General features: G+C 44.4%; 1 protein-coding gene across 1 annotated transcript in view; it reads right to left on the bottom strand.

The window, feature by feature from the left end:
- Positions 1 to 6,595: 6,595 nt before the first annotated feature.
- lix1l (limb and CNS expressed 1 like) overlaps positions 6,596 to 21,834 on the bottom strand; it is a 32,029-nt gene continuing 16,790 nt past the window's right edge. Inside the window, exons 4-6 of the mRNA XM_060941950.1 lie at positions 17,867 to 17,962; positions 17,653 to 17,730; positions 6,596 to 7,458 (exon numbers count right to left, since the gene is read on the bottom strand). Coding sequence (XP_060797933.1) covers positions 7,204 to 7,458; positions 17,653 to 17,730; positions 17,867 to 17,962 — 429 coding nt within the window. The 3' untranslated portion in view covers positions 6,596 to 7,203. The remainder of the gene's footprint in view (positions 7,459 to 17,652; positions 17,731 to 17,866; positions 17,963 to 21,834) is intronic.

Here is a 21,834-nt window from a genome sequence, read left to right as displayed (position 1 = left end):
ATCGAGGGCAGACACAGACAGAGGGACTTCAAGAGGTGCAGTAGGTATATTGATGCTTTGGGCGAAGTGAATATCCATAAAGTTCCCAGCCGCCCCTGAGTCTATCAAAGCTTGACAAGAGTGGACAGACTCACCCCAGGAGATGGAGACCGGGATGTAGATTCCTTGACCAGGGAGTCCGGGAGAGAGGGTAGGCCCCGTCACAACCCTCCCTCGGCTGGACGGGGCGGTCCTTTTCCCAAGAGTTCGGGACATGATGCTCGGAAGTGACCAGGCTTGCCACAGTAGATGCAGCACTTGTCCCTCTCAGATGCGGAGAGGCGAGTACGACCCACTTGCATGGGTTCTGGACAGTCACTGAAGGAGGTAGATGGTCTCCAGGTAGAGGTAGGGAGGCTGGGGGGGCTCAAGGCTTGGTGGCGTTCTCTCATCCTGTTGTCCAGACGAATAGCATGTGAGATGAGGGTTTCGAGGTCACTTGGGCATCCAATAGAGGCCAGACCGTCCTTGATGGGGTCAGACAGACCATGGTGGAAGGCTGACACCAGGGCAGTCTCGTTCCATCCACTTACTGCTGCGAGTGTTCGGAACGAGATGGCGTAATCTGCGACGCTTCCTCCTTGCCGGATGGACATGAGCTTTCGGGCTGCGTCGGTACTGATGTCTGCCTGATCGAAGACCCGAAGCATCACTTCAGAAAACAGCTGGAAATCAAAGCACTCAGGTCCCTGTCTTTGCCAGATAGCAGTAGCCCAGGCTCGCGCCTTACCAGCTAATAAGGTGATCACAAAGGCAATCTTGCGGCGATCCGTAGTGTAGGTGGTAGGCTGAAGCTCAAAGGTGAGTTGACACTGGGTAAGGAACTCTCGGCACTCACTGTGCTTGCCGTCATACCTCTGTGGTGCAGGAAGGCTGGGTTCGCGAGGTGAAGAAGGCAGCATGGCAGGAGGCACTGGAGCAGGAGTGGGAGCTGGATCAGGAGCAGGAACTGGATCAGGAGATGCAGGCAGAGATGTCAGCTGTGCCAGGGTTTTCCCAATTTGCTGAAGCAGTTCCTCGTGGCGAGCAAGGGCCTCACGTTGGCTGGTGAGCGTACGTCCATGAGCGTCCATGGTCGCTCCGAAGCGTGTCAAAGCTGCCATAATTCCCTGAAGGTTGGCCGGGTAGACAGTTGAAGCAGCCTCTGCTGAGTCGGTCATGACGGAGTCTTTCTGTTAGGGTTTTGCTGGGATTCGAACCTGGTTCGTTGGTGTGAAGATCCAGCAAACCCCCACTAGGCCACCAGGGGAATGACTCAAATGCAGAGGCGTGAGGCGGAAGTAGAAAAAGTAACAAAAGGTTTATTTATACTATGTACACTATATACAATCCAAGGCAAAACAAAAAAAATAAAAACAAAGAGTATAATTCAAAAAGAAAAAGGCAAAAATGCAAAAGCTCAGAAGATCCACAAAACACAGTACAAAGGAAACTGGAGATAAACATAACAGCACAAAGACTCCGTGACAAGAGGACTGAACTCAGGGGTATAAATACACAAACTAATTAAGGACACAGGTGAAGATAATTAGGACTAACAGGCAATTAACAAAAACACAAAACACAGGAACAGTGGCGGCCTCTAGAGGCCAAAATAAACAAGACACGAAAAGGAAATAACAGCGGCCTCTAGAGGCCAAAACAGTCCAAGTCCTAACAGGCAGAGACTGAGAGAGACAGAGGCAGAGACTGAGAGAGAGAGAGGCAGAGACAGAGAGAGAAGCAGAGACTGAGAGAGAGAGAGGCAAAGACAGAGAGAGAGAGGCAGAGAGAGAGAGAGGCAGAGACAGAGAGAGGCAGACACTGAAAGAGAGAGAGGCAGAGACTGAGAGAGAGAGAGGCAGAGACAGAAAGAGAGAGGCAGAGACAGAGAGGCAGAGACAGAGAGAGAGAGGCAGAGAGAGGCAGACACTGAAAGAGAGAGAGAGGCAGAGACTGAGAGAGAGAGGCAGAGACTGAGAGAGACAGAGGCAGAGACTGAGAGAGAAAGAGGCAGAGACAGAGAGAAAGAGGCAGAGACTGAGAGAGAGAGGCAAAGACAGAGAGAGAGGCAGAGACTGAGAGAGAGAGAGGCAAAGACAGAGAGAGAGGCAGAGACAGAGAGACAGAGAGAGGCAGAGACTGAAAGAGAGAGAGGCAGAGACTGAGAGAGAGAGAGGCAGAGACAGAGAGACAGAGGCAGAGACTGAGAGAGAGAGGCAAAGACAGAGAGAGAGGCAGAGACTGAGACAGACAGAGAGAGAGACAGAGACAGAGAGAGAGGGGCAAAGACAGAGAGAGAGAGGCAGAGAGAGAGGCAGAGACTGAGAGAGAGAGGCAGAGACAGAGAGGCAGAGACAGAGAGAGACAGAGACTGAGTGAGAGACAGACAGAGGCAGAGACTGAGGGAGAAAGAGAGGCAGAGACTGAGAGAGAGAGGCAGAGACTGAGAGAGAGGTGCAGAGACAGAGAGAGAGGTGCGGAGACAGAGAGAGGCGCAGAGACAGAGAGAGAAGCACAGAGACAGAGAGAGAGGCGCAGAGACAGAGAGAGGAGCAGAGACAGAGAGAGAGAAAGAGGCAGAAACTGAGACAGAGAGAGAGGCAGAGACTGAGACAGAGAGAGAGAGGGGGCAAAAAGAGAGAGAGAGGCAGAGACTGAGAGAGAGGCAGAGAGAGGCAGAGACAGAGAGAGAGAGGTAGAGATTGAGACAGAGAGAGGAGCAAAGACAGAGAAATAGAGGCAGAGAGAGAGACAGGCAGAGACTGAGAGAGAGAGAGAGAGAGAGAGAGAGAGAGGCAAACACAGAGAGAGGCAGAGACTGAGAGCGAGAGGCAAAGACAGAGGCAAAGACAGAGATAGAGGCAAAGACAGAGAGAGAGGCAGAGACTGAGAGAGGCAGAGAGAGAGACAGACAGAGAGAGGCAGAGACTGAGACAGAGAGAGAGAGAGGCAGAGACAGAGAGAGGGGCAGAGACAGAGAGAGGCAGAGACAGAGAGAGAGACAGAGACAGAGAGAGAGAGAGGCAGAGACTGAGACAGAGAGAGAGGCAGAGACTGAGACAGAGAGAGAGAGGGGGCAAAAAGAGAGAGAGAGGCAGAGACTGAGAGAGAGGCAGACAGAGGTAGAGACAGAGAGAGAGGCAGAGACAGAGAGAGAGAGGCAGAGATTGAGACAGAGAGAGGGGCAAAGACAGAAATAGAGGCAGAGAGAGACAGGCAGAGACTGAGAGAGAGGCAGAGATAGAGAGAGAGGCAAACACAGAGAGAGAGGCAGAGACTGAGAGCGAGAGGCAAAGACAGAGAGAGGCAGAGAGAGAGACAGACAGAGGCAGAGACAGAGAGAGGCAGAGAGAGAGGCAGAGACTGAGACAGACAGAGAGAGAGGCAGAGACTGAGACAGACAGAGAGAGAGAGAGAGGGGCAAAGACAGAGAGAGAGAGGCAGAGACTGAGAGAGAGAGGCAAAGACAGAGAGAGGCAGAGACAGAGAGAGGCAGAGACTGGAGAGAGAGAGAGAGAGAGAGAGAGAGAGAGAGAGAGAGAGAGAGAGAGGCAGAGACTGAGAGAGAGGCAGAGAGAGAGGCAGAGACTGAGACAGACAGAGAGAGAGGTAAAGACAGAGAGAGAGAGAGAGAGAGAGAGAGAGAGAGGCACACAGAGAGAGAGAGACTGAGAGAGAGGCAGAGACAGACAGAGAGGCAAACAGAGAGAGAGAGAGGCAGAGACTGAGACAGAGAGAGAGGGGCAAAGACAGAGAGAGAGAGAGAGCCAGAGAGAGAGAGAGAGAGAGACAGAGGCAGAGAGAGAGGCAGAGACTGAGAGAGAGGCAAACACAGAGAGAGAGGCAGAGACTGAGAGCGAGAGGCAAAGACAGAGAGAGGCAGAGAGAGAGACAGACAGAGGCAGAGACAGAGAGAGGCAGAGAGAGAGGCAGAGACTGAGACAGACAGAGAGAGAGGCAGAGACTGAGACAGACAGAGAGAGAGAGAGAGGGGCAAAGACAGAGAGAGGCAGAGACAGAGAGAGAGGCAAAGACAGAGAGAGGCAGAGACAGAGAGAGGCAGAGACTGGAGAGAGAGAAAGAGAGAGAGAGAGAGAGAGAGGCAGAGACTGAGAGAGAGGCAGAGAGAGAGGCAGAGACTGAGACAGACAGAGAGAGAGGTAAAGACAGAGAGAGAGAGAGAGAGAGAGAGAGAGAGGCACACAGAGAGAGAGAGACTGAGAGAGAGGCAGAGACTGAGACAGAGAGAGAGGGGCAAAGACAGAGAGAGAGAGAGAGAGAGAGACAGAGAGAGAGAGAGACAGAGGCAGATAGAGAGGCAGAGACTGAGAGACAGGCAGAGACAGAGAGAGAGAAAGAGGCAAAGACAGAGAGAGAGGCAGAGAGAGACAGAGGCAGAGACTGAGAGACAGAGAGAGAGGCAAAGACTGAGAGAGAGAAGCAGAGACAGACAGGCAGAGAGAGAGAGAGAGACAGACAGAGACTTAGAGAGAGGCAGAGACAGAGAGAGGGGCAGAGAGAGAGGCAGAGACTGAGACAGAGAGAGAGGCAGAGACAGAGAGAGAGAGGCAGAGACTGAGAGAAAGAGGCAAATACCGAGAGAGAGAGGCAGAGATAGAGAGAGAGGCAGAGACTGAGAGACAGAGGCAGAGACTGAGAGAGAGAGGCAGAGACTGAGAGAGAGGCAGAGAGAGAGACAGACAGAGAGAGAGGCAGAGATTGAGAGGCAGAGATTGAGAGGCAGAGACTGAGAGAGCATTAGAGGGAGGCAGAGACTGAAAGAGAGAGAGGCAGAGACTGAGAGAGGCAGAGACTGAGAGAGGGAAAGGCAGAGACAGAGAGACAGAGGCAGAGAATGAGAGAGAGAGAGGCAGAGACAGAGAGAGAGGCAGAGACTGAAATAGAGAGAGAGGCAGAGACTGAGAGAGAGAGGCAGAGACAGAGAGAGAGGCAGAGACTGAGAGAAAGGGAGAGAGAGAGGCAGAGACAGAGAGAGAGAGGGAGAGAGAGAGGCAGAAACTGAGAGAAGCAGAGACTGAGAGAGAGAGAGAGAGAGAGAGAGAGAGAGAGGCAGAAAGAGATAGAGCATGTGTCCTCCGCCTCCCACACTGCCACATCACCACCCTGATGCCTTGGGAGATGAAGGTGATGTAATATCCACTCAGGCGTGTTGAGGTCTTCGAACAGAGCCACATGTCCCGTTGGTGAGGCTGGCTGACTGGCACAGCTCGTAAATATTGGTGAAACAGGAGACTGAATAAGCACCTAACCCCTCACTCTGCAGACCCCACCTACTGACTTTAACTGCTTCATTTTCATTGTTGTAATTATATCAACCTGTAGCCTCATCTCAAAGTGAAAGAGAAATTAATCTCACGCCAAAAAAAAGCTGTTAACTCCATTAATTGTCAACAATTTGAAAATTTACGTTGTGCACAATGGTGCAGTGGTTTACCCTGTCACCTCACGGCAAGCAGGTTCTGGGTTTGAACCTCGTGGCTGGCTGGGGGTCTCTCTGTGTGGAGCTTGCATGTTCTTTCCTTGTGCCTGTGTGGGTTTCCTCCGGGTGCTCCGGTTTCCTCCCACAGTCCAAAGACGTGGATTTGTTTGAGTGGCGACTATAAACCCTGCAGAGGTGTGAGTGTGAGTGTGACAGTTGTCCATCTCTGTGGTAGATTGGTGACCTGCCCAGGGTGAACTCCGCCCCTCACCTGGAGTCAGCTGGGATTGGCTCCCCCCAAAGGATAAGCGGTGTAGATAATGGATGAATGGATGGAATATAATAACAATTATCCATAATTCTCAGCCAGATTTACTGTGCTGCAAAAACCTGTGTCCACGAGGTGAGACTTGACGTGAGATTTGATCGTAGTGTGCTCTCACATCTACATCGATCAACACCAAGCTTTACATGGAAATGATTACAGTATATACCCAGATTTCTGTTTGTAGGGTAAAAAGGGCCAGAGTAAGAGAAGAACAATGATTTGAAGCGACACTTGGATACGGTGGTGTTTATCCGGAAACAGTGCTTCATGGTTTCACATTCCAATTTCATTATTCACAAAATGCAGTGTTCTGAGGTTTATATTGACGTGATTTTAAGTGTAGTCAGATAAACTGCCCAGAAAGCTTAAAAATTTTCCCAAGCAAGCACTAAGATTCATGGAAAATGGCCTCTGAGCATAACTTCCTTCCTCACAGGTGTATTGTGTGTATGATTTTCACAGAAACGAGACCTTGAGATGTGATCTGAGCTCAGATTTGGAATGGCAAGGTTGGTTTTATCTTTGTTTATTATGGCCACTGTGCCGCCATAATACTACTAACAGTCTAAAACTTCGTAGCGTGTACCGTAGCCCATGTGGATATTAAATGCTGCTCGTGCTGCTGTGGGATCGTCAGGGCACAAATAAATACACGAACCATAAAACTACACACTCACATAACTCACTGCACTGTTTTTCAGCATGAGCTATAAAATAAACCGAGAAAAAACACACCGCCTGTATAGCAATACTGTAAAATGTCTTTATTCATTATAGAATATAAATCTACAAAGAAAACTGGATACTGAATCGTCACAAAAAGTCATATAACAAAACAGTCGTATAAAACAAAATGGCTGGTTTTTTCATATCAAATTCAGGAACGTTGTACAAAATGTATTTCAGGACAGAAACGACTGCAGTAAAATGATGCTATGCTACATTAAATCATTTACACAAGGAATATGAGTAATACGTGATAACATCCATACAGGTAATGATTATAGGAAACAAACACAAGTATATTGTATTAAAAAAATAATCACAGGATTTTCTTTTTCCTTCTTCTTTCTTTCTTTCTTTTTTTTTTTACAGAAGTATGCTGTGATTATAATGAATGTAAAAGTGATATTTGGGAAATGAAGGATTGCACTTTTGTCTGTCATGGCTATAAGATATGATTAATGAAATAAAGTCATGTAGCCCAAAAAAAAAAGCTTTACACTTTAATAATGTTTGAACAACATCGGCCTTATGTTTTAAATTCAGTCTGAAATACTGAAGTGTTTTTTGTTTTATTTGTCAAATTCAATCTGAGCTCCTGTTTAACTTTTATAGGAAATGGAATATAAGCATTGTTTATGATGTGTGTGTGTGGACATTATGTGCTCCGTTACCATGGCATCCCGTCTCTTCAGCATGTCAGGGGCAGTGTGGTGCTGTTCGAGCCGCCCAGTTGCCCCAGTGCCATGATCAAGATGTCTTTCTTTTCTTTATAAAAGCGTAACTCTCGACCGGCGAGTCGCGCCTCCTCCAGCTCTCGCTCGGTGGCCGCCAGCTCCCGCGTCACGCTGCCTGACACGCCGTGTTCGCGGTTCACCCAATCTGCCGCCATCTGCGTCCTCATATCGTCATCCAGAGCACGGTGAGAGTAATGAGCCAGCACCTCCTGCACACACGACCACACAGAGTCACGTTTAACTCTCCGAACCAGAGGCCAGATTTGGGCGCGTCTGTGTTCAGCACTGAATTTATTTATGATGTCACACTCCATAGCAGGTTAATGGTTCAGATGAAAGTAGAAACTCAGGCCTGCAGTTTTTCATAAGTCTTTCCTTCTTGGTTTTATTGTGCCAGTTATACAGTACGGTGTTTCACTCTCAGACACGTTGTAGTTGTGCTGATTTATCTCTGTACCGGTGCTACTGAGGAGACGTGTGAACTGTTTGCCCAGCGGTTCGCTCACGCCCCTCCCCTTCCCCCTGAATAAAAACTTTTCCAAGAGTTTTTATTTATTAAATAAATAATTAATCTATTAACAGTTACATAAATCCTGTGGAAGGCCCGAAACCCTTCGGCTCGGACTGCAGTCCTGCAGTGACAGGGTTATACTGATGCGCTTGTTCTAACACGTTATCGTTTCCATAGTAACAGCTCTTTCACGGGCACATGCTCCACATAATCTAAGACTAATGTAAAGAAACAAATGTTTAAAATATATGTAGTTGTTTAACAAATAAAAACATGTAGAGATGAACACGATAAAGTTTTCTTCTAGTAAGGATTTGTTCATTTCTGGAAGGAGTCTCCAGTGTCAGCGCTGTGTAACGGTCAGAGGGGAAACTGGAACCAAGTTTTCTCACATCTTCAGGACAGAGGAGGAATTTACACTTTTTTATAGTTTCTCAGGAACAAAAGACGACAAGATACTTTTGTTAAGAAGGAACAGAGAGATACTGATGAAGGAGCGACTGTTTATCGCTGCGGTAACGTGACAGCAGGAACCGACTCGTCTCTCCGACATTCCGCAACAGTCAGTCTAAATATAAGCAGTTAAAATATGTGATGTTTCATTAGTTAATTAAAAAATTAAACATTGTAATCGCTGATAATTCACTGTTGTGTAAAAGGAATAACACACTCCAGACTGTGCTGTTATTTAACAAATATTCACCGAAGTCCAGGTTATTATTCACCGATATTCACTGAGCCTGAGGTGGATAATTGTTTTAGTATAAATACACAGGTATTTTTAAAAATTGTATTAAAAAAATAATTTATTTCAATCTTCAAAAGTGGCATATAAATGTAATGAGACCATCAGTGACCAGTCCAGAAGGAACGATCTAAAGTGGGCCACCTTGCACAATAAATGTTGTGAGCTACACTACCGTTCAAAAGTTTGGGGTCACCCAGACAATTTTGTGTTTTCCATGAAATGTCACACTTTTATTTACCACCATAAGTTGTAAAATGAATAGAAAATGTAGTCAAGACATTTTTCTGGCCATTTTGAGCATTTAATCGACCCCACAAATGTGATGCTCCAGAAACTCAATCTGCTCAAAGGAAGGTCAGTTTTATAGCTTCTCTAAAGAGCTCAACTGTTTTCAGCTGTGCTAACATGATTGTACAAGGGTTTTCTAATCATCCATTAGCCTTCTGAGGCAATGAGCAAACACATTGTACCATTAGAACACTGGAGTGAGAGTTGCTGGAAATGGGCCTCTATACACCTATGGAGATATTGCACCAAAAAACAGACATTTGCAGCTAGAATAGTCATTTACCACATTAGCAATGTATAGAGTGGATTTCTGATTAGTTTAAAGTGATCTTCATTGAAAAGAACAGTGCTTTTCTTTCAAAAATAAGGACATTTCAAGGTGACCCCAAACTTTTGAACGGTAGTGTATAGGCAAGGCAAGGCAAGTTTATTTCTATAGCACATTTCATACACAGTGGCAGTTCAATGTGCTTTACAGAAGTAAAAGCAAAACAGTAAGCAATAGAAAATAAAATTACATAAAATAAATGGGGAAGAAAAATAATAAGAATTAAACAATAGTAGAAATAAAATAATAAAATGAAATAAAATTTCAATTAAAAAAACAGCAGAATAAAATAGAATAAATGTTAAATAAAATTTAAAACATGCAGAGACTGTAAAAGTAAAGAGTTTAAAACATGTAGAGATGACAATATTAATTATTTAACAGAAAGCATCTGAGAACAGCTTGGTCTTTAACCTAGATTTGAAGCTGCCAACAGCAGGAGCATTTTTAATGTCCTCTGGCAGTTGGTTCCATAGCTGTACTGCATAGTAGCTAAAAGCTGCTTCACCACACTTTGTTTTAACAACAGGTTTTAACAGTAAATTTTGCTGCTGCGATCTGGTAGATCTGATTGGGTTAGGCCGCTGCAACATATCAGAGAGGTAATTGGGCCCTGTACCATTTAGAGATTTGTACACCAGCAGCAATGCTTTAAAGTCAATTCTGTAGCTTACTGGAAGCCAGTGAAGGGACCTTAGAATTGGAGTAATGTGCTCTGTTCTTTTTGTTCGTGTGAGAACCCTCGCCGCTGCATTTTGAACCAGCTGAAGTCGTTTGATGGTCTTTTTTGGCAGGCCTGTGAAAAGGCCATTGCAGTAATCAACCCTACTAGAGATGAAGGCATGTATTAGTTTTTCCAGATCATTTTTTGACATAAGTCCTCTTAGTTTGGAAATGTTTTTTAGGTGATAAAATGCTGTTTTAGTGATTGCTTTCATGTGACTGTCAAAGTTTAGCTTGCTGTCAATGAAAACACCAAGATTTTTAACCATATCTTTTGTTTTAATCCCCTTTGTGTCAAGAATAGTGGTAATCCTGAGTCTTTCATCTTTTTTTCCAAATAGAATTACTTCTGTTTTATCTGTGTTCAGCTGAAGAAAATTTTGTGACATCCAGCTATTGATTTGATCGATACACTGGTAGAGACATTCAAGGGGGGCATAGTCATTAGGTGATAGAGCAAAATAAATTTGGGTGTCATCTGCATAGCAGTGATACAAAATTGAATTTTTATTGATAATTTGCCCAAGTGGGAGCATATAAAGGTTGAAAAGTAATGGTCCAAGAATCGACCCCTGGGGGACACCACAGGTCAAGGACATTGACGTTGAGGAACAATTTCCCATGGTAACAAAGAAGCTTCTATCTTTTAAGTATGATTTTAACCAATTGATAACTTTACCAGTCAACCCAACCCAGTGTTCAAGTCGATATAGCAGTATGTTGTGCTCAACAGTATCAAAAGCTGCACTGAGGTCCAGTAATACCAGGACCGATGTTTTGCCTGCATCAGTATTAAGACGCATGTCATTTATAACTTTAATCAGCGCTGTTTCAGTGCTATGATTGGCACAAAATCCTGACTGAAAGTTATCAAAACAGCTGTTTGATATCAAGAAGGCAGTTAATTGATTGAAGACAATTTTTTCAAGGATTTTCCCGATGAATGGTAGATTTGATATTGGCCTGTAGTTATTTAATACTGAAGCATCCAGATTATTCTTTTTAGGTAGGGGCTTTACAACGGCTTTTTTCAGGGACACCGGAACAATGCCAGTCTCTAGGGATGTATTTATGATTTGAAGCACATCTGTAATTATAAGATGAAGAACAGACTTAAAAAAGTTGGTGAGCAGAATGTCCAATTCAGATGTTGAGGAACTGAGATTTTGTACAGTTTTTTCAAGAGTCTCATAATCAATTAAACAAAATTCTGACATTGTGTTGAAGTTATCTGTCTGTGTCACTGGTGATTGCAGTTTTTCAATTATTTGCAACTGAGATATATTATGAGCAATATTCTGCCGTATTTTATCAATTTTACCTTTGAAGAAGGATGCAAACTCATTGCATTTATTAACTGAGAGAAGTTCAGGTGCTAATTGTGGTGGGGGATTAGTTAGCTTCTCTACTGTTGAAAATAGCACACGGGCATTGTTCATATTCCTGCTGATGATGTTGGAGAAGAAAGACTGTCTTGCTTTACGAATTTCATAATTATATTTACAAAGCATCTCTTTATGGATTTGATAATGGATGTGAAGTTTAGATTTGCGCCATTGTCTTTCAGTCTTTCTACATTCTCTCTTTAGCAGTTTAACAGCCGGGTACTGCTTCCATGGTGCTTTCTGCTTATCATTGACTCTTTTAATTTTGAATGGAGCAATATCATCCATAATTTGGGTCATATTTAAATTAAAAATTTCCAGTAAATCATCTACAGAGTCTGACATTTTGGTTGAGATCTGAGAGAGAGCTTGCTCAAAGAGAACACGTGTTGTCGTTTATGACTCTCCTACCCATAGTCGTTGAGCTGTTCTGAATGTGAGGAGACATAGAAACATCAGAGAAAACACAAAAATGATCGGATAAGGCCAGGTCAACAACAGTAGTAGAAACAGTAAGACCCTTTGTGATGACGAGGTCAAGGGTATGACCACGAGAGTGGGTCGGCCCCTGTACATGTTGTACTAGGTTGAAGTTGTCAATAAGTGCAAGTAGTTCTTTGGCATAAGTGTTTTCAGGATTATCTACATGCAAGTTAAAATCCCCAGATATAATAAGACAGTCAAACTCTAAACAAATGACTGACAACAGTTCACCAAACTCTTCCAGAAAAACTTTGGCTGAATGTCTCGGAGGCTTGTAAATAGTTAATAATATGTTAGGAGAGCATGTAACAAGTGCACATAAGTGTTCAAAGGATGTAAAATCACCAAGTGAGGATTGTTTACATTGAAAAGAGACTTTGAATATATTTGCGATCCCTCCACCTTTCCCCTGTCGGGTAACATTCATAAAATTAAAATTTGGGGGAGCTACTTCAATAAGGGTGGTAGCACTATTTGCTTGATCCAGCCAAGTTTCAGTTAGAAGCAAAAAATCAAGATTGTGTTTGCAGATAAGATCATTAATTAAAAATGACTTGTTTGAAAGTGATCTAACGTTCAGAAGAGCTAGCTTTACAGAAAGTCTAGAAGTAATATCCGCTTGGGCACTCTGATATTGTTTTGAAACAGGAAGGAGACTAGACTGGTTTACCCCCTGGGTTAAATATGCTCTATGTTTTCTATTTCTTATCAACACAGGAATAGAGAATGGCATAGGCATACTGGGTCCCAGCTTGTTTTCAAAACTACACCCAATGCAGGGACCCCCAGCACATCATACAAGACTTTCTGTATGTTCCATTTGGTTTGACAGTGAAAGAATTGGAGATGTCATGTATCTTTTAGATGGTGAAAAAGACTGGTAGCCAGCTGAAAGTCCTGGGCGAACACAGTTCAGTCTGTTGGTTAATTTTTGATGAACTGGGTACACTGCTTGTCGCGACAGATTTGGGCTGGAAAAAGAGAGTGTAGCCATTGGCAGCAGTCTCTGCATACTATTAGGGAAATCCATGCAGGGGGGAGACGGAGATGGTACAATAAAATCAGAAGAGCGAGACTTTGGTGAGGTCTTTGTAAGTGTCTCCATGACTGTCTCTGTGGTGACTGTCTCCCTGATAGTCTCTGTGATACTTGCATGGGGTCAAGATGTGGATGATGCAGCCTTGACATGATTATCTTTAGTCAGGTCCTCAATCTGGATGGAATCGCATGATAAAATCGCATGCTCACATTCTCCATGTGATTGTTGATGTCCTTGGCAGTCTGCCCCAGATGGTTCTTGCAGTCTGCCCCAGATGGCTGTGTGTCCTTGGTGAAGACTTGCATAGATGATTGTTTTGGCTTTGCAGAGGTAACTAGGTCAGTCTGCGACATCTTATCAACTGTTTTCCTCAATGTTGGCTGAGAGAAAATTGCAAGTCTATAATGATCTGCTAAGACTTTGGTCCCAATCCAGCTGAGTTCAGTGCTATTTGGCTTAAAGAATTCTCTGCGATTCCAGAAAAGGTTAAAATTGTCTATGACGTTCATACCAGATGAAAAACAAGTTTTTCCAAGCCAGGTGTTAAGACTGAAGAGTCGAGTGAATGCAAAACTTCCCCTTGCAGGGAGTGGGCCGCTGATAAAAGATTGTATTCCAGTCTTATAGAGATCAGAAAAAAGTTTTCTGAAATCATCTTGGACAAACAGCTGTTCTCTGAAAACATCATTTGCTCCCACATGCACAACAATACGTTTGATAGTTTTATGCTCGGACATGAGCTTCAAAATGCTGTCTTTGGTGTCAGAGATGGATGCATTTGGAAGGCAGCAAATAATCATCCCATGTCCTTTTAAATGTCTTACAGTGGAATCACCAAGAACAAGGGTTGTGGGATCTGGTGGTGTTACGAGCTGCTTTTTGCCTCTTCCCACAGCTCTTCGGTTTTGGTGCGATCTCTTTTTACGATGTGTTTGTCCGCCTGAAAATTCCACTTCCACATCCCTGAGGCATTCAAATTTGTTCTGAAGCCTTATGGGCTGTGGATTTTTCATAGGATTGTAAATCCCATTGTAATTTGTAGACCTAGCTCTATTTCTAATAGCATGGCTGTGGAGCATGGGTTGCATAGTATCAGAACGAGCTGGTGTTGAGGTAATTACTCTTCTGTTTTTATTTTTGGGCCTGCCACCCATCATGTGCCAGTTTTCTGTACTCACATTTTGCCCTGTTAGATCGATGAATTCATCCACTCGATCTGCAATGCCATCGGCCTGTCGGGGTGCAATCTCTGCATTCTCAGCCACTGTTTCTGTACTCCTTTCCTGAGATATCGCTTTTAATTCGTCCATCTTTGGCAGAGCATCAATCTTTGATTCCAGGATAGAAATCCTCTGTTCTAGTTCTGTGCATTTTCTGCAGGATCTCCTGGATTTTTTGCCCCCTGGCATTTTGTTTTAAAAGCTAACTTATCTTATAAAGATATACTCTATATATAATCTATATACAGGCTATATATATGTAAGGTCCTCTAAAATAACACTGTATTTTATACTCTATATTGGATTGCTCTATTTTCTGTGTAATTAACTCCATTTACCATGATGCCTTGCGGTTTGGAATATTTTCACTGTTCTGATGTGTTGTGACGTACTGTGCATTCGGACCAATCAGACTTATTTGCTCGTTGTATTTTTATTTGAATTTTGATCTCAGCCAATGGTAATTGGTATATGTTTAATGCCCGCGAGTTCGCGAGCTTTTTGAATGTTCCATCACTTTGCGAGAGAGAAGCTCACGCCAGTTCACGCCTACAGCAGAGGAGAGAGAGGTCACGTTGTTTGAGAGCTCTATTTCAGCACTTATTTTGCAGAGAGAATTTTTATAGTTTGGCCTGCTTGTGGCCATAACGTGTACCTGGGACTCCGGTGTCACTCCAGTGAGTGATCTTGGGGGTTTTTTTTCGCGGACACATCTGCCCTCCATTGCTGGGCCCACCAGAGCGCCTTCGTCAGTTACCGGGGACTCACTGTGTCGGGACCGGGACCCAGCCAGCTACCGAGGGGTTTGGGGTGAGCAGCATCTTGTTCGAGCGAGCTAACCCACAGCAGTAGCTAGCCCTCTGCTCAGGAGCATCTGCTGCGTAACTGCATCGACATCTGTAACCTGATCCGTCTGGTCTGACCGGTGGATTGAGAGTAACGCGAACCCACACTTACACACACACACACACACACACACACACACACACACGTTCCTCTGGTCTCGCCTGGATAGCCAGTGTTTTAGAAGGGCATTGCAGCAGCTGCTGTTCTGCCTGCAGTTCAGAGAGCTGCCACCTGTGCAACAACGGGCCCCAACTGCACGCGTGTTTTTTTCTTTTTCACTCTTTTCTTTTGATACTTTACAAAGTTTTATTTTCTTACTATGTACTGCTGGGGCGGCACGGTGGTGTAGTAGTTAGCGCTGTCGCCTCACAGCAAGAAGGTCCTGGGTTCGAGCCCCGTGGCCGGCGAGGGCCTTTCTGTGTGGAGTTTGCATGTTCTCCCCGTGTCCGCGTGGGTTTCCTCCGGGTACTCCGGTTTCCCCCACAGTCCAAAGACATGCAGGTTAGGTTAACTGGTGACTCTAAATTGAGCGTAGGTGTGAATGTGAGTGTGAATGGTTGTCTGTGTCCGTGTGTCAGCCCTGTGATGACCTGGCGACTTGTCCAGGGTGTACCCCGCCTTTCGCCCGTAGTCAGCTGGGATAGGCTCCAGCTTGCCTGCGACCCTGTAGAAGGATAAAGCGGCTAGAGATAATGAGATGAGATGAGATGTACTGCTGGTATACACACTGTTGATGTGTTATCTGTAACATCTCTATGATGTAGGCTAATTGTTTCCGCTCTTCTTGTGCCGGTGTTAGTATTTTATTCATATTGGTGATTACATTGCATGCTTTTTTGGGAAGCATTTATTATCAAATAATATCTCCTATTATTATTATTATTATTGCTTATTAATAAATATAATCATTATTATTTAATTATATCTTGGGTGTACATTTGGTTCTTTATATTTGAACATTCTGACATGCACACTGCAGACTAGCGATTAACTCTTTCACTCAAACTACTGTTTATTTTAAATTCTGAGGAAATACACCATACACTAGCTTCAAAGGTAAGTGTAGTATTTTCGCAGTGGAGGCACTGCGCTGTTAAATTTATCATTTATTAGATTCATGCTTATTATTCTCTCTCTATACTCGTACTTGTACCCTTATGGTATCAGGAATCTCAGCCAGCTCACCACTCCACCGCTGAGAACTTAGGACCCTGTTGCGCCATTATTTATTGGGATTTAGTGTAACTCTTTAGTAGCCGGTAGCCTACTGTGCTGGGTGATCAGCACCTGTTAAAAAGGGGTTACATATAGAAGCGATATCCACCCTAGGAATACTGACATATTTACCAGAAAGAATCCAAAATGGCGAGGAATTGACTGCAACTTTTGTTGAACTGCTCATTAAGGCTTAAATAGTCCATAACTTCATTAATAATCGTAATGAAGCAAATCTGGGTAGAAGTTCTAAGCAGCCTAGGTACCCCTACCTTCATGCCAGAAAGAATAAAAATCAGTGAAGAATTGAGGGAGAAGTAGTGATTTGTGTGGAAACTGCTCGTTAGGGATTGATTAATTCCTCCATATTACAATTCTAATGTCACCTTATTAATTGTAATTATGCAAATTTGGGGTAGAAGCTATATGCACCCCAGGCAGACCTACCTTCCTGCCAAAAAGAATAAAAATCGGTGAAGAATTGAGAGAGAAGAAGTGATTTTCGTGAAACGTGGACGACGCCGAACAGACGACGGACAACACATGATGGCATAAACTCATCACCTGTCGACCGGATGAGCTAACAACGGCGCTGTGCAGACTTGTGTCCCTTATCTACACCGAGTCACATAAAATACTTTGTTTTGAAATCAATAAAATAAATCCCAACCCTGCCTTCCCTTTGAATAGTTTTAGAGCAAACTTCAGAGCATCTTTAGTGCTTTTAGGAACAGCATTTTCTTTCATCATCTGTAATTCTTCCTCACTTACGGTGACGAAGCGATTGGAGCTATTTTGCCGAGTCGCTCGAGGTGACTATCAAGAAATAGTCCTAATCTCTCAACCAATCAGCACGCACGATTTTCTATAATCACCTCCGTATTTATCTCATTCATCTCATTATCTTTAGCCGCTTTATCCTTCTACAGGGTCGCAGGCAAGCTGGATCCTATCCCAGCTGACTACGGGCGAAAGGCGGGGTACACCCTGGACAAGTCGCCAGGTCATCACAGGGCTGACACAGACACAGACAACCATTCACACTCACATTCACACCTACGGTCAATTTAGAGTCACCAGTTAACCTAACCTGCATGTCTTTGGACTGTGGGGGAAACCGGAGCACCCGGAGGAAACCCACGCAGACATGGGGAGAACATGCAAACTCCGCACAGAAAGGCCCTCGCCGGCCACGGGGCTCGAACCTGGACCTTCTTGCTGTGAGGTGACAGCGCTAACCACTACACCACCGTGCCGCCCACCTCCGTATTTATACTAAATGAAAATAATCACTTCATATAACAGCACGGTTTCAGGTTTATTCCTTATTTAATGTTCATAGAAGCTCCTTAAAGCGTCTATATGCACAAAATGTCGACTCCTTCCCACCTGTTAATCTTAAAATCATGTGCTCAAGAACAAATACGACAAATACTAATAAATATAGAGTCAAGAGAAATTAACTTCATAATTCAACAAACAAATAAACATCTAACAAAACAACAAAGCCCATATCTGCTGAGTGATTTAACTCGTGAGTTTAGCTAACAGTCATTCAGAGTCACTCTGAATAAAAGCTGAAGTAATGACCCTGATGTATGATGTTTAAACGCTAACCTGGCGAGAGCATTGTCTCTCTCTCATGGCTTTCAGACTTCCGTTCCAGTGCAGCAGCTGGAAAACTGTCATCAGCTCCTGGGAAAGAGAACACAAACACACCGTCCCGCTGACATCCTCCATCATCACACATCAGGGCAGGAAACACACACTTCTCCCGTCGGGGCTTATAAATCAGAATGAGATCCTTCCTCAGGACTGTGATTCCCTTTACCTGGAATTCCAGCATGGATTTGCCTTTGTTCGACTCCAGCATGAAGCGGAACGCCCCGATGCCTGTGTTGGGATTATCAGCTTCTTCTCTGTTTCCCTGCAAACATTGAAATTGGAATTCTATTACAGTACTTAAGAATCACAGAGTGTACGATTACAGCATAAAGTGCATCAAATAATAAAATATAATCAGGAGTCACTCTGATTGGACAGAGACGAGTCGTAGTGGATGCATGAGATCATACGAGATGTATTAGGGTGGAGATACAGTTGCTTTTTGACCACAAGTTCACGTAGATACACAGCTGTGTGTCCTGAATGTTCACACACTTGTCATGTACTACACGTGTTACTGGAGGATTCCACTAGAGGGCGCACAGTGTGGCGAACTCAGACCGTGTAGAACATCTGGATTTGCTTGATGTAAACAATAAACATGTTGACACTCGAGGAGGTTAGTACACTGTTTGGTTATACTGCTTCTGCACTGCCCCACTGTTCATGTGTGTGTCGCATCTTGTGTTAATTTTTGAGCAAATGCACAACTGACGCACTAAACGGACACAGGAGACATGAAGCAGCCATCAGCTGCACGTGAACATGTACTTAAAAGCAACTATATCTCTGCTCTTTGTGTGTGTTTGGTGTAACACAATGACACTATATGTGTCTAAACCAGTAGTGGGCGTGGCCTAAATGAGAAGGGTAGATGTTCTATTTTAATTAATTAATTAATACTGTGTCTAAACCAGAAGTGGGCGTGGCCTATATCAGAAGAGTAGGTTTTCTTATTTTAAATACAAACAAATAAACAAACAAACAAACAAACACTATATGTGTCTAAACCAGAAGTGGGTGTGGTCTAAATCAGAAGGGTAGGTTTTCTTATTTTAAATATGAATATATGAATAAACAAACAAACTAACTAACAAACAATCAAGCAAGTGTTGCCAGGCAAAACAAACTTCGCCCGGTAGCACTTATGATGAATATGAAGGAAGATATCAGGAAAAAACGATTTTGACCTTTTTGGTGACCTTGACCTTGTGTGTGAACATACTTGGCCAATAAACATGGTTTTGATTCTGATTCTCATTCACATACCGTACTGCTCTCAGCCAATAAGAACACACTGTACTGCTCTCAGCCAATCAAAACACACTGTACTGCTCTCAGCCCAACACACCGTACTGCTCTCAGCCAATCAGAACACACCGTACTGCTCTCAGCCCATCACAACACACCGTACTGCTCTCAGCCAATCAGAACACACCGTACTGCTCTCAGCTAATCAGAACACACCGTACTGCTCTCAGCCAATCAAAACACACCGTACTGCTCTCAGCCCATCACAACACACCGTACTGCTCTCAGCCAATCAGAACACACCGTACTGCTCTCAGCCCATCAGAACACACCGTACTGCTCTCAGCCAATCAGAACACACCGTACTGCTCTCAGCCAATCAGAACACACCGTACTGCTCTCAGCCCATCAGAACACACCGTACTGCTCTCAGCCAATCAGAACACACCGTACTGCTCTCAGCCAATCAGAACACACCGTACTGCTCTCAGCCAATCAGAACACACCGTACTGCTCTCAGCCAATCAGAACACACCGTACTGCTCTCAGCCAATCAGAACACACCATACTGCTCTCAGCCCATCAGAACACACCGTACTGCTCTCAGCCAATCAGAACACACCGCACTGCTCTCAGCCAATCAGAACACACCGTACTGCTCTCAGCCAATCAGAACACACCGTACTGCTCTCAGCCCATCAGAACACACCATACTGCTCTCAGCCAATCAGAACACACCGTACTGCTCTCAGCCCATCAGAACACACCGTACTGCTCTCAGCCAATCAGAACACACCGTGCTGCTCTCAGCCAATCAGATCACACCGTGCTGCTCTCAGCCCATCAGAACACACCGTACTGCTCTCAGCCCATCAGAACACACCATACTGCTCTCAGCCAATCGGAACACACCATACTGCTCTCAGCCAATCGGAACACACCATACTGCTCTCAGCCAATGAGAACACACCATACTGCACGATTGTTACACTCTTACAGCATGATGACATAGTGGCTAGCACTTCTACATGAGGCAGTAGCCACAAAAACCTTGACTTTGACCGGATGACCCCCAAAATGTTGGAGGTTCTATCTGAGACCAATGCCCATCTATCCTGAAAGTTTCATGAAGATTGGTCCAGCTGTTTTCCCGTAATATCATTAACAAAACAAACAAACAAACAAACAAAGAAACCTCACCGAAAACAATACCTCGCCCCCTGGTGGACTCTGTCCCGGGCAAGGTAATTAATAAATGGACAAATAAATAAATAAGCACTATTTGTGTCTAAACTAAGATGTGGGCGTGGCCTAAATCAGAAGGGTTAAGTTTTCTTATTACCTCACCTGGGATGGAGTCCACCAGGGGGCGAGGTATTGTTTTCGGTCGGGTTTCTTTGTTTGTTTGTTTGTTAATGATATTGCGGGAAAACGGCTGGACCAATCTTCATGAAACTTTCAGGATAGATGGGCATTGGTCTCAGATAGAACCTCCAACATTTTGGGGGTCATCCGGTCAAAGTCAAGGTTTTTGTGGCTACTGCCTCATGTAGAAGTGCTAGCCACTATGTCATCATGCTGTAAGAGTGTAACAATCGTGCAGTATGGTGTGTTCTCATTGGCTGAGAGCAGTATGGTGTGTTCCGATTGGCTGAGAGCAGTATGGTGTGTTCCGATTGGCTGAGAGCAGTATGGTGTGTTCCGATTGGCTGAGAGCAGCAGAGAATCAGAACCATGTTTACTGGCCAAGTATGTTCACACACAAGGTCAAAATCAAGGTCAAGGTCACCAAAAAGGTCAAAATCGTTTTTTCGTGATATCTTCCTTCATATTCATCATACTGTAAGTGCTACCGGGCGAAGTTTGTTTTGCCTGGCAACACTTGTTATTTTTGTTTTGACCTGCCTGCGAAATCTTCCAGCAATATAAACACACTGTTATCCGAGCGTAAAGCAGGGCAACTCTGATCAGGCAGGAACTGAGGATGAACGAATGAAAGCTGTAAATGTATCACACACCTTCATGTCAATGAATGTGTCCCATAAAGAATGATGTCTTGTGGGTGGGAAGAAAATGAGAATAATAATAAAAAGAAAAAAGAACTGGAACGCGTCCCTTTCTTTGTTCCACAACCTTCATATCTGATCCTTTCAAAACAACTGAAAAGTATGAACACGGGGGGGGGGGGGGGGGGGCGCTGTTGAGCGAGCAATGGAGTAGGACGTATGTGGTTTGAGCTCCCGCCGAACTTTTGTTTTATTTCGAATTAATGTTTGTCTTACATTACAAAACACTGTGAAATTGACTCCAAGCGTCTGCTAAGGTTAAAACTACAGTTTAGATTTAGGTCGATGGCCTCAAAACCATACAACTTGCGTAAATATTCGTACAAACCATCGAGCAGCACGAGGCCCGACGTGACCCTGACCTCAAGTTCCACTGACACGCGGGCCACGACTCTGCTTCAATCAGAAGAAACTGTGAAGATGGACGTTGAAGCCCTGAAAAAAGATGTTCTCCTCTCGTTGAAGGCGGACATTGCGCAGGTGATAAAATCAGAACTGAAAAATGCACTTGCAGAAGACTTCAACTTTCTTAAAAGCGAGTTACAAACCATCAGAGGGGAGATAAAAAACAACACTATAGCGATTCACTCTGAACTCGACACAATGAAGGCTACAATCAGGGAGATGGAAGACGGGTTGAGTACGTGCTCAGAGGAGGTGACAGCTTTGCAGACTACGGTATCCGACCTGAAAGCAGAGGTGAAGGGGCTTCAGGAGAAATGTGAGGATATGGAGGGAAGATTAAGGAGGTGCAACATCAGAATCCTGGGGGTGGCAGAGACGAATGGATCATGCTCCACAACGTTGGTCTCAAATC

This window comes from Neoarius graeffei, chromosome 16 (genome assembly GCF_027579695.1).
Source record: "Neoarius graeffei isolate fNeoGra1 chromosome 16, fNeoGra1.pri, whole genome shotgun sequence".
NCBI lineage: Eukaryota > Metazoa > Chordata > Actinopteri > Siluriformes > Ariidae > Neoarius > Neoarius graeffei.
This window is presented reverse-complemented; position numbering and strand designations above follow the sequence as displayed.